Source organism: Pelmatolapia mariae, linkage group LG3_W (genome assembly GCF_036321145.2).
Source record: "Pelmatolapia mariae isolate MD_Pm_ZW linkage group LG3_W, Pm_UMD_F_2, whole genome shotgun sequence".
NCBI lineage: Eukaryota > Metazoa > Chordata > Actinopteri > Cichliformes > Cichlidae > Pelmatolapia > Pelmatolapia mariae.
In genome coordinates, this window is record NC_086229.1 from 89178185 (window position 1) to 89190942 (window position 12758).

At 38.3% G+C, this 12758-nt stretch overlaps 1 protein-coding gene across 1 annotated transcript; it reads left to right on the plus strand.

Moving 5' to 3' along the window:
- The first annotated feature begins 565 nt into the window (after positions 1–565).
- Positions 566–2669, plus strand: LOC134624087 (uncharacterized). The gene is made up of 5 exons (XM_063469070.1): positions 566–695; positions 1508–1852; positions 2011–2115; positions 2196–2230; positions 2550–2669. Exons 1-5 carry the CDS (start codon positions 566–568, stop codon positions 2667–2669), a joined length of 735 nt encoding a protein of 244 aa, XP_063325140.1.
- Positions 2670–12758: the final 10089 nt, after the last annotated feature.

Sequence of the window (12758 nt, forward strand, 5' to 3'; positions counted from 1 at the left end):
ACATTTTAAGGTGTGAAATTAAATGTGAAAACCACACCAGGTGAAAGAGTCACAATAAGATACATTTGAATCTACTAAACCTCACTTGCATTATCATGGCCAAGCTTTCTTTCATCAACTCTCAAGTCACTGTGCATTTATAGAGCTACTAGTTTAATATGTCATAATATATCATTAACTTTAGCATCACTGCACAGGTAACTCCTTATAAAAATACTAAGATAAGATAACCTTTATTAGTCCCTACTGAAGTTTTGAATATAAAGGTACTGTCATGAACAGGTGGAAATATGAGAATGGGACCCAAGAGCTAACTCAATACATGTGTTGAATTATTTACAAGGTTTATTTACAAAATGTGAACTGAGACACGAACATGCCTAGAAACTGAAACTTAAACAGGGGACCTAGAGCTGAGGAAGATCAAGGGCGGAGAAACGCTTAAACACAGGGAGCACACGGAGAGCCAAGGAACGGGGAGCTCTGCATCAGAGTAGAGGGAGGTTACTGGGCAGGAAGGCAAGTGAATGATTAGCCGTGGGTTGTGCTTCCTTGCATATTGGAGATGGTGAGTCTTGGTGAGGTTTCCATGACAGCGTTCAGTGGGGTGAGCACAGTGAAGGAGGAGATCCAGTCCCAGAGTGACGACAGGCAGGAGGGCAGACAGGTGAAAGAGGTGAGTATGCAAGTTCTTGGTTTGACATCTGATTGTAGTACATGGACTGGATCGGACCACCACTGAAGTGTGAACATGGCAGGAGGAGAATCCAGTAGGAATTGAGGACAGGGAGCAATGTTAGATACAGGACGGAACATGGAGCTGATCACTAGGAAGCCAAGCTACCACAAGGGGTAGCAGGACGAACTGGCAATGAGATGCAGGCAGTGCTGGTTGAAACAGTCAGCCTTTTGTAAAAACTCTACTTCCATGAAAAATGGTATCAAGCTGGATTTAATTAAACCCAGTTTTTAATTAAAACCAAGTGTCAGTTTTCATCTGTGCTCTTTGTCTGTAGACAGATGTGAAGTGAACAGCCTGCACCAAAACTTATGAACAGTAACAAACTCAGGAACTAAGTAATGACTGTGATAACTATTTGAATACAACAACAAGGAATATCTAATACTGTATAAATATACTGACATGTCTCTAGTAAACAGTTAGCCCTTTACCCTAAAACTTTACTTACACGAAAAATGGTATCAAACTGGATTTTAAGGAAACCTGTTTTTTTGTACTCAGTGTAAAAGCACCGTCACTGTCAGTCTGGCTAACTGTACATAAAAAAGCACAGCCCGCCTCTTTACGTGCAGATCACTTTTACTGAAGCACAGTTCAGTTAGTGACATTGAGGTGGTGCTTGTCACAATGATGAACATGAAACCAGTTTTACTCTGCACCTTCAGTAAGTACATCTATCACCTTTGTACATTTACTTCTATACAGTAATCCAGCAGGACTGAACCTTACATACAAGTCATTAATAGTTGTTGTTGTTTGTTCCAGGTTGGATCTCTGTCTTAGCCTTCGAGTTTCACTCTGTGGAGGTTCAGCCTGATGAAGAAGTCACACTGCAGTGCTCCAACCTTAGCAGACTTTATGTTCACTTATCCTGGTTCAGAAGTACCAACAGACCCAACGCTAGCAGGATCTCATCTATGGACAGCCCTGATAAAAATGCATCTTTCAATGAAGGGTTTCAAAATGGCAAATTCAACATGACATCCAACACCTCTGTGCTATTTCTTCAGATCAAACAAGTTGATTCATCTGACTCTGGGCTGTATTTCTGTGGCGAACTCAAGAATGAAAAGTTCATAGTTTATGGTGCAACAAATTTAAAGGTTCAAGGTAAGATTGTTTTTTTTTCTCTATTGATTCATTAACAGCATAAATTGAATTAAGATATGTACAATTTTTATTACCTGTCAAAAAACTAAGGATACTCTTATTTATTATTCCTATTTTTTATTCTTATTACTAATGTAATTTAGTTTTCTTTCTTGTAGAAGGTAGATCACAAAATCCATCCACTATGATCCTGGGTAGTTTAACTGTTTTCCTTCTACTGGTCATCATCGGTCTGGTTGTCAAGATCAGGAAACTTCAAACAGGTAGTTATGTGTTTTAAATTAAACTAAACATGCAAATTTTTTAGTGAATAACTAACAGATGTAGCTTTTTTATCAAATAGCTGAAGATGATGGACAGAATCCACAACGCAGTGAGGTAATCTGTTTTAACCGTAGATTCAGATCGATTGACTTATATATTGTCTGATTCAATCATTCATCTATTTACATCCACTGGTCACCAGCAATCAGTCTTGAATTAGGTTTGAGTTATGTTGCTGAAAATGTACATTTTTAGAAACTAAAACATCCAACCTTTCAAATGAAACACTACAGTCTTTGTGTGTCTGTATTCCCAATAGAGCAGAATTTTGTCTAACTCTACACATCAGTCTAGACAGATTGCTTCTGACCTAGTGGATGTTAAGAGATAAGTAATGTGCAGGATTAGTGACTTTGAACATTTTCATTTACAGAATGTGGACTCTGATGCTATGAACTATGCAGCACTAAGTTTCCCTCACAGAGCAAAAATCAGAAGGCCTGTACCACAGAGAGAGCTGGAGCCAAATGTTGTGTACGCTGCTACCAGATAGACTCACAGGAAAAGCAACACAAAAGCTCTCTCACATATTTTGACATTACTTGATAAAAAAATTGTCACTGATGGTTGATGAGGGTGGAGCTAGTGAGGACTTTGATGTATAACTTAGATTATATTATAGTGAAAGTGAGTGAGGCTCTGCTGCAGTGTAATAGTAACACAGATGTAGTTTACCTTGTTTGACATGAAGAGACAGTAACTGTGGTCTGACAGTCAATGAAAATCTCATCTCATCTCTGAGGCTTATTTTACAGACATTGTTGCTGGTAAAAGTTCTGCACCATTTTACAAGTATGTGAGGCCAGACTCTGCATCGGCTTTTTTTTGGTTGTTTGGTTGCTACAAAGTTTTGCCACTGTGACATCCACCTGCCACACCTACAGACTCTTCTCTGGGCAGTTAAAGCTCTAATTAAATTTTGAACTTGAATCTTAATGCAAAAATGCATGTATATAATCACACATAATATCTCATTAAAGCTGAAGCAACAGACTTGCAGAATAAAACAGAAGTCATCAAAATGTGTTTGAGTTTTTTTCTGGTTTGCTCACAACATATGTGTAAAACTGAACTGAACTACCAGTCTGTATGAGCAGATATAATATCTTTACTGATGAATTGTGGATAATCCTGTCGTTATTGTAAAGCGACTTCCAAACACTGGAATTTCAAAATAACCTTGCCATCAAAGCTAGCCTTTTTTGCCATGAAAGCCTTTTTCAATTGAGATGGTATGAGCATGAGCAGTAAGTCCAGCCTGGGTGATCCAGTCATCCAGGACGATGGTGACAGGAGGGCAGGCAGATGAAGCGAGAAGGCAAACAGAGCATGAAACTGCAGCTTGTGATGCACAGCAATGACCAGAGTCCAGGTAAGTGAGAGTGCAGCCAGGTTGGAGAATTGGAGATCCATGAAAAGACTAAAACACAAGGTAAGCATAAACTAGAACTTGAAGCACTACGAAACTAGATGTCCAAACACTAACATGGGTTAGCAGACAAACTTGCAAAGACTATTTGTGTGCACGGGTCTTAAGTACAGCCAGCTAGAATCACCAACAGGTGTGGACAACAGGTGAGATGATGAGGGCTCCGCCCAGAGGTGGAGACCACAGCTCTGTGGAAAAAAACTGCCACTCACCCGGACCATGACAAGGATGTCCTGGTCCTAAAAGCACAGATGAGCGTTGTCCCAACTGTATCTAGCTAGCATCTCTTCACTCAGCATAGCATCATTTCCTTCTAAAGAGATGACATTCCATTTATCTAAAGCCAAACTTGGCAAACTGTGATTTGATTGCCAGATCTCCATCCCTGACTGCTTCCCATTCCACATGGCACTCAACCCCTACAATGCCCTTTTCAGTTTGTTGGCCCACAGAAGTGTGTGTCCATGTCACTCTTTTCGGACTCCATCCAGATATGCAAAGGATATGTTTCCCTTCGAGCTCAGCATCAAAAACAGCAAAGTAGCATTCCCGGGTCAATGATTAAAATCAGTGTCAAAGCTGCTGTTCTGCATCAAAAGCACAGGGTTGTAGCAATACTCATTCAAGAAAGGACTTATTTTACCCCAAGCAAATCTTTTCCCAACCTGTTATGTAAAGCCAATGAGCTCAGAAAAACAGTTCAACAGTTTGGGATGAATGAACATGAACACAAGCATGGTTAAGAACAATTTGAATCGCTTAGTATGAGTACAGCCTTAATGTTTGCCAACAACAATGTCAACAGTGTTTTCCTTTCTTTTCTTTTTTCTAAAGTCATGTAGTCAAGTTTTAGGATAAAATGCATAAAAGTGATTTAATTTAACTGTTAATTTTGTTTAACAGTGACTGTAAGAGTGAAATACAAAGAGTGCAGCTTTCTTTCCTGACCGTCATGAACATGCTACAGATTGTGCCCCTCCACCCACCATCTTCCGCCGTGGTGGCAAAACGGTGCATCAGCTAAACTGAAAGCCACAGCAAGATGAACATTAAGCTCTGCATTAAAACCACATGCAAATAAGCCGTGTTGCTTTCGCACAAATGCTTGATGTCTTTCTTTTTGGCTGTTTAGAACAACAGGTTTAATGCATATAACCAGAATTATATGCATTAATCTGTTGATGGTCATTTAGCTGTGGCACCCCACCATAAGCCACCGTCCATTGGCCGGCCTACCCCACAGTCTGAGAAACAAGGCAGTGGGATAATGCAGCATGTCACAAATTTCATATGATCTTGGACTGCTTTCATCAACATGACTTGAATGGTTTCCACTGTCACCAAATATCAGACATGATTCCATCATTAAATCTGCAGCAGTGAAATGATGCGGACTTAACGTGCATGAAGACCGATACTAGCAAACTTGCTGAATCTATACCACAGCAATGTTACCACAAAGGCGGGTGGGGAAGTGTGGGGTGGGAGTCCTCCCAGGTAAGGTACACCTAATAAAACGCCAAGTAAGAGTATTTGTATTTGTATGTATAAGAAAGAAACTACTCATAATCTCATCAGTGGTAAATTTATGTATTCATTACGATTTTGCTAAACTAATTCCGATCTTTTATCTTCTGTCAAATCTGTTAATGCATTTTATTTGTCTTCTACTTATATATTACAGGAAAACTGTGCTTGGAAAAAAAATCTTGTAAAGACTTAATGACAATGTTGGCCTCAGTCTTGGTACATGCTTAAAAAATCTACAATATTACATGCTGGGACGGAGCTTCAAAGCAGTGAGATCACAATCCAAAGAAGTGGTGAAGGTGTTAACAATGCGTGTTACGAAACAGGCAAAACACACCTCATTCATTTTAGTGCTCCTGCAGATGTTTGTGCTGCAACATTTTGTGGGCAAGTTATTGTCTTTCAGTGGCGAGACAGATAGAAGTTGTTCTTTATTGAAACTTCCTTAGTGAAGCTCAGTTATTAAGAACAGCGATGAGCTTTATTATGAGAACAGCTGTATTTCTCTTCAGCCTTGGTAAGTACTGGCAATGAATCTGTCTCCATATGAATTCCATGGCTGAGGGTAATGTTTTACTTAATAACCAGAAGAAAAACTGTATTTATTAGCTACTAAAACTGTTGAGGTCTATTAGTATCTGTTTTGGTCTTAACAGCTCAGATCTACATTTCTTTGCTGTTTGTTTCAGGCTGTATCTCCCTCTCAGATTCTCAGACTGTGGAAGTCCAGCCTGGAAAAAATGCCACACTGCTGTGCTCCAACTTTTCCAGTTTTCCTACTCACACAATCTGGTTTAGACTAGTCAACCAAACCTCGCCTATTTGTATTTCATCAATTTATAATTTTGCTCAGCCCAGTGTTCTCTGTAACGGAATTGAACGTGAAAAAATTGAATTGACATCCAACATCTCGACCATCTTCCTCAAAATCAAACAAGTGGATTTGTCCGACTCTGGGTTGTATTTCTGTGGATATTATACAAACGGACACCCAGTGATCGTCAACTCAACATATCTAAAGGTTCAAGGTAAGAATGATGTAACATTTCATATGAGAGTTAACCACAGGAAACAGATGTGTGTCTTACATCAACATAGTCAGATTGTAATGCAGTACTGTGAAGAGGTTGGATCACATTTGAAGAATCTTTTCAGGTTTTGCACAAAATGTGTTATTCAAGTCAAATGTGGGCATGTCTCTTGTAGGAGGAGCTGATGAAACAACTAACCTGACGAGCTTAATTCTGACCGCTGTGACTGTTGTTCTTACTAAGGTCATCATTTGCCTTGTTATCAAAATGAGGCTTCAGACAGGTACTGCTCAGGAACTCGGTCCTATCTCTTCATGTTTAATTGAAAAAGTCCACTTATGCAATTCAAAGACATAGTCAAAGACAAATCTATAAGAAAATTATCTTGTTTCTTTTTACAGAATCTAGTATCCAGCCTGAGAATTAATTTTTTGTTTTGTTGTTTTTCATCGAATCACCTAAAAGAAGAGGAGAATCAGTCTTAGTTATGCTGCAAATACAGCAAATTAAAATGCAGCCTACATCCAGGACTGTCACATTCCTGACCAGCCATCTGACATTTTACAATTATAATTTTACAATGATGCAAGCTGGACAACAAAGGAAAAGGATGATCAGTGCATTAGAACATATAGTTTATATCTTAAATATAGAACAGGACACAGAGCTAAAAAATGGCTTAAATCTTTTTATCAAGTTCACCCTTTATAAAACTGTTCCATCGGAATATTGACATTTTGGATTTAAACGTTCCCAACACATGCAGCTGTAGCCTGTATCTGACATGTCTGTGGCCAGAACACTAACAGTGTAGCTTCAAAATGTCCTCAGTTCAAACTTTAAACGGTGACATCTTAGTGGCTGCATTTATACTTTATAGCTATAGTCATTGCTTTTTATCTGTTAGTCACTTTGCAGTAAAGGGTGTTCTTATTTTTTCCTTTAACTTAGAGAAAAGATTTTATATACACACACATATATATACACACACACATATATGTATGTAAAGAATCCAATCTTTTCAGTCACTCCCAACAACTAGACTGTTTTATGGTCACTTCTGTTATTACCTGTAGACTGTGCACTTGTGTAGTGTATGTATTTGAACAGGCTAAAGTTATCTCAAGTTAAAAATGGTAAGTTGTGAATGTAATGGAAAAGATCATTTGACCATGTTTTCCTAAATTTAACGTACACTGAGAGGGATACCCAAGTTACTGGGGCTACAGATTAACACTCCTTTGTTGCATCTAGATTGGAAACTTGCAGTGGCCACGAGAAAAAACTTCAGCTTAAACTTAGAAAAACAGGCAGAAGAACATTGTTTCTTATGTGACATTGGTCTTGTCAAAATATTTTTGTCACCAAACATTTTAACTTGTTATAATGTACATGTTTTTGCTCAATATTACCTTTTTTGTCTGGTTTCTCCCAGCTGTGTTTCCCTCCTGTCTCCCATTCCCTGATTGCTCCGGTGTGTATTTAATCCTGTTTTTTCCTTGCCCTGTGTTGCGTCTTACCCTCTTTTTTGCTGTGTGTTTTCTTGTTGTGTTCCTGGTTGTTTTTTCTTGCTCATGTTCCTTAGTTTTTAGTTTCTTGAGTTCCATTTAGTTTCTAACTCATGTTTGAGGTTTTTGGTTTGTTTTGTAAAGTTAATGCCTTGAAACGTGTTTCCAGCGAATAAAGCTGCGTTTTGAGTTTAAGTCCAGTCTCTGAGAGTCCTGCATTTGGGTCCTGCCTCTTGCCTGCTACACAGCCTTTTCATGACACATTGTTTAACTGGTACACTTAATTCTTTTATTAAATTTTACCTTTCATATTTTCAAAAAGGCAAAAGCCTTATCTATTATAAGAAAATCATACATCTTAAGAGTCAAAAAAATGTTGCACTTAGTTGACTAAGTGTTCAAATCTTTAATCCATTAAAACACGTCTTGCAAATCTTTCCCAGTACAGAGCAGAGCAGCTTTTAGACACGGCAGCAACATATTTTGCTTTGTAGTGAAGTCTGACTATATAAATTTATAGCCATGAACAGAACAGGAATCAATGGTGTCTCCAGACAGAAAGTACTTATTTTAACCCTGAACCCACAGTTTCCAGTAGCTCTTTATCGAAGGGCAAAACAGTATAAGTGGTGGTTGATGGAGGAGGAGCCAGTGTGGAAAATTATGAACAGCCCAGATTACCTCATAGTGAGAGTGAGTGAGGCTCTGCCATTGCTTAATGATGAAAGAGAGAGAGAGAGAGAGAGAGAGAGAGAGAGAGAGATCAGAATCAGAGAGAAACTGAAAGAGAGAGCATGCTGTGGTCTGACAGACACGTTCTGACTCCTGGCTAAACTCGGGGTTAAAATGCACTTCACAAAAGTTAATAAGCTGTAGTGTGAACACAAGTCAGACAAACCCAAAAGAACCACCATGTGTGATGTGCAGAACAAATAAACTAAAATGAAGGTAATTAAAGTGAACCTATTATGAAAATTTCCAAGTTCATATTTTCATTCTTGAATTTTACTAGAGTAGCTTTACAAAATACACAGTTGAAAATATGCTCTGTTTTTCTTACACTATGACCTTGAAGCAGCCCCCTCTTCTACAACATGTCTTTTGAGCTCCCAAACTTTATGTTGTCTGCTTTGGGCTCAATTCCTTTGTTAGCAACACACAGCAGGAGCAGCTCCCATCAATGCAAAACTGACTCCACTAACATCTCAGTCAGTGACATAACTTAGACTGACCGTGAATCCAAAATGCTCCAACAGGTCATTTTGGAAAGAATTAATCATATTTTATAGAAACAGGGGAAAAGAACAAGAACATTACAGAACTGAATAACCACTACAAACATTGTCCTTACCCTTTATCAATAAAAAAGTCCACACAATTCACATTTATATAAGAGGAGAGGCACATTTATTGTGTGTGCAGGAGATCAAGTGGAAGGGAAGCAACGCTAAGGGGCACTAGAGGTGGACTCAAGCTGTTCTTCTGTGATGTAGACAGGAAGAGAAACTGAGTAGGAGTAACCTTTAAGGAAGAATTTGTGATTAGTTTTGTAAAGGTGAAGAGAGTGTCAGAAAGGATAATGACTTTAAAGCCGGACATAAAAAGGTCTATACTGAATGTTGTCAGTGTGCGTGTCCCAGAAGTACTAGAAGAGAAAGGAATTGTGAACTAAGATGGACAAAGTGGTAGAGAGTGTCCCCTGAGGGAGAGACTGATGATTGGAGGAGACTTCAATAGAAAGGTGAAGGGAACAGAGGTGATAAGGAGAAAAGTGAGGTGTTAAGGAGAAAACATGGTAATGGATTTTGCCAGCAGCATGGAAAAGGCTGTGATGAACATGTGACTTAAGAGAGAGGAACACTGGATAATGCATAAGAGTGCAGGAAGGTACATACAGGTGGACTACATATGTCATGTAATGACTGTGTGACAATCAGATTTGAAAAAAAAGCAACTTTAATGGTGAAGACTTCAAAAAGCAAAAAATACAAAACATGTGTAGAACAGGAGGCAGGCATTCACAAACTAGAGCTCTTGAGGAGAAACCTCAGAACAGGGGTTCACACAACACAGAGCGAGGACACAACAAAGAAGACAAGGAAAATGAGACGAGATGAGATTAGAACGGAAGGGACACAACTGAGGAACACAGCTGAACAGAATCTAAATAATGAGACAGGATGAGACTATCAAAATAAGATTGGAAATAAACACTGAGACCATACTTTACTTAGTATGTGTACTTTTCTGTTTTCCCAAGTACTGTTCCAATTCAAAGTATGCATCAAGCCAGGTACGTTAGAAATGTCCAGATTTGTTCTCACTCCGCCCATTCTATCGAGCATGCATCAGTGGTGACTGGTCTGTACTTTGTGCAGTCAGGTAGCCCAGAATGCATTTCATCTGAAACTTAAAAAAGCAGCAATGACACATAAGAGCAGCTACAACTGTAAGTAAAGTTTGAAATATTACTGTTTCTCTGATAAACATTAAACTTTAAAGATGTTTTAAGGCAAGAATGCAGATGTGTAAGCAAAGAATATAGCTGTCAATAAAATATTGCTACTTAGCTGTGTATGAAGAATATAGAACAAGTAACAAGCAAGGTTAATTGTTTTTTAAATGTATTTAAACTGTGTGCTAGAATGTACTATAAAAGTTGCATGTAAATGTGAATTTACACCATGTCATGTAAATGTGAATAACTGCCAGCTGTGGCCTCAAGCAGTGAGAATAAAAAAACACACATTAATTAATCCCAGCAAGAATATTGTTCAATTATACACAATTAAGATCTCTGTGCCTTTTTCTGAAGGTGATGCGGGCTCAGTGGGACTGCCCCATCGAGCACTTGCATAGACCTTTTCTGTTTATGCTTATACCTTGCAAGTAAATAAATGCCATATGCTCTGTGTGTCTTACTTTGTAATAAACCTTCTCTGAAAGTGCCCTACTCATTGAGTCCTTGTCTTTAAATGAGTTATTAAGCCAGCAGGCCAGAGATATTAGCTTTAACAAATGGTTCTTCAATAGCTAGCTTGAGGATGAAAAATTAGTGACAGAGAAATCTCCTAGCCTGCTGTTATGATTATGAAGTTGGATATCAATCTAAATCAAGGTTCCCAACACAGCAAACCCAGAATCCAGATGAGTGGACATTCCAGTTCAGGACACATGTGTAATTGATCTACAAACAGCCATGCTAGAAAGGGGAGTAAACCACATGAAGTTGGCAGATATGTGACAACAGATTATGCAGGAAACCAGGAAACCAATGTTTATCAATTCAGTTCAGCACCAGGAAAGTGAAAGAAAACCCACAGCAGATGGGAACAGTATCAGCTGTTGTCAGGCCCTCAGTAAGAAGAACTTTCCAGGGAACAAGAAAGACAGATAAGGACAAGGCTTATTCTGCATACACTAGGAAAGCTATGTATTATTATTAATGGAATATCATTTGGAAGAGAAGGAAATTGAATAACAGAAAGCTATCCTCACTAACTGTCTCCTTATGGAATATAAAAGTGAATTCCCTTCATCCAGAGCTCTCAGTGATTAAGATAAGATAAGATAAGATAACCTTTATTAGTCCCACAAGTGGGAAATTAGTATTATTATTATTATTATTATTAGTTTGGCCCAGGGCTTTAGGTCTGCAGCAATGGCGCACACGCATAATGTTTTTAAATGCAGTACAGCACCAAGAAAGTGAAAGAAAACCCACAACAGATTATATTATAATATCACAATATTAAGGAATTCACAATTGTCTTCCCCTACCTTTAATCTTACCAACTAATATTTGTTTTCAAAATTGCTCTTCCTTTATCAACATCTGTCCTGTCTGCTGAATTGGACCCAATTTCCAAAACACTAATCATGTCTCAGATATAACACATGAATCCTATCATGGGTTCATCACTGTCCTCCACCACTTTTCCTGGAATTTTTTTAAGCCAGATATCAGTACATCTGACGAAGTAAAGAAAGTCCTTAGTTTTTCCACCTCTGATGATGTATTAAGGCAGCTCTGAAGCCAAAGGGGGATCAAATCTGGTACTAGCAAGGTTTACCCAATGAGTTATTTAGAAAAACATGTGAATAAAGGACGTGGACATTTAAGCTAGAGGACAGTTTTATAAAATGTGTTCATGCAATACTGACAGTTGACAAAAGTCCAGTACATCATGCTACGTTTAGTGGGCAGACCTAAAAACAGAAGGAAAAAAAAAACAAACACCCACCCATTTAAGTGTAAAAACACACTTCCTGGATCTCACTTCAGTCCCAGACATTTCAAAGGTTCACTGGTCTGTGCAGTAATGAACTTTACTTTGATTTCGACTTTAGGTCTCTGCAACCTCTGTGCGTACTGACTTGTAATTACATTACATCACTGCTAACCTTATTTTTGTTATGTTTACCTAGCTGTTGCTTTTATTATTTACCTAAATTAAGTGGTAATGTACTTTTATATTACTTTTATTGTTTCAGTGTTGATTGCAGTCTGTAGGGCTCAGACTGTGGAGGTCCGTCCAGGTGAAGAAGTCACACTGCAATGCTCCAATATTTCCACGCACAGTTCTTTAACATTCTGGTTCAGACTGGTCAACAGAACCATGGCCAGCTGTATCGCTGTCATGTTCAGAGCTGATAAAAGTGTGGCATACTGTGATGGATTTCATAACGGATCGTTTGAAATGACTTCCAACAGCTCTACTATCTTCTTGAAAATTAAACACGCGCGTGTATCTGACTCTGGACCTTATTTCTGTGGATTTTTCACAATTTTTCCAGTTTTTAATGTGATACATTTAAATGTTAAAGGTAAGAACATTTAAAAGTTTTTGTGGGAGGTTTCAGTCCAGTATGTATTTATTCATTTTTTTGTCAAATTATATATTCGCTTTATTTAAAGACTTCAGTGATACTGATGAGACTGAGAGCAACACCAAAAGTAAGTTTAGCTTAATTACTAATCATCTGGTTTCTATGTTTGCTTGCTAATTTTGTTAGAAAGTAACCAAGACCGAGAGCTGAACTTAAACTAATATAATAATTATGTCTTTGTAGAAGAGTGTGAT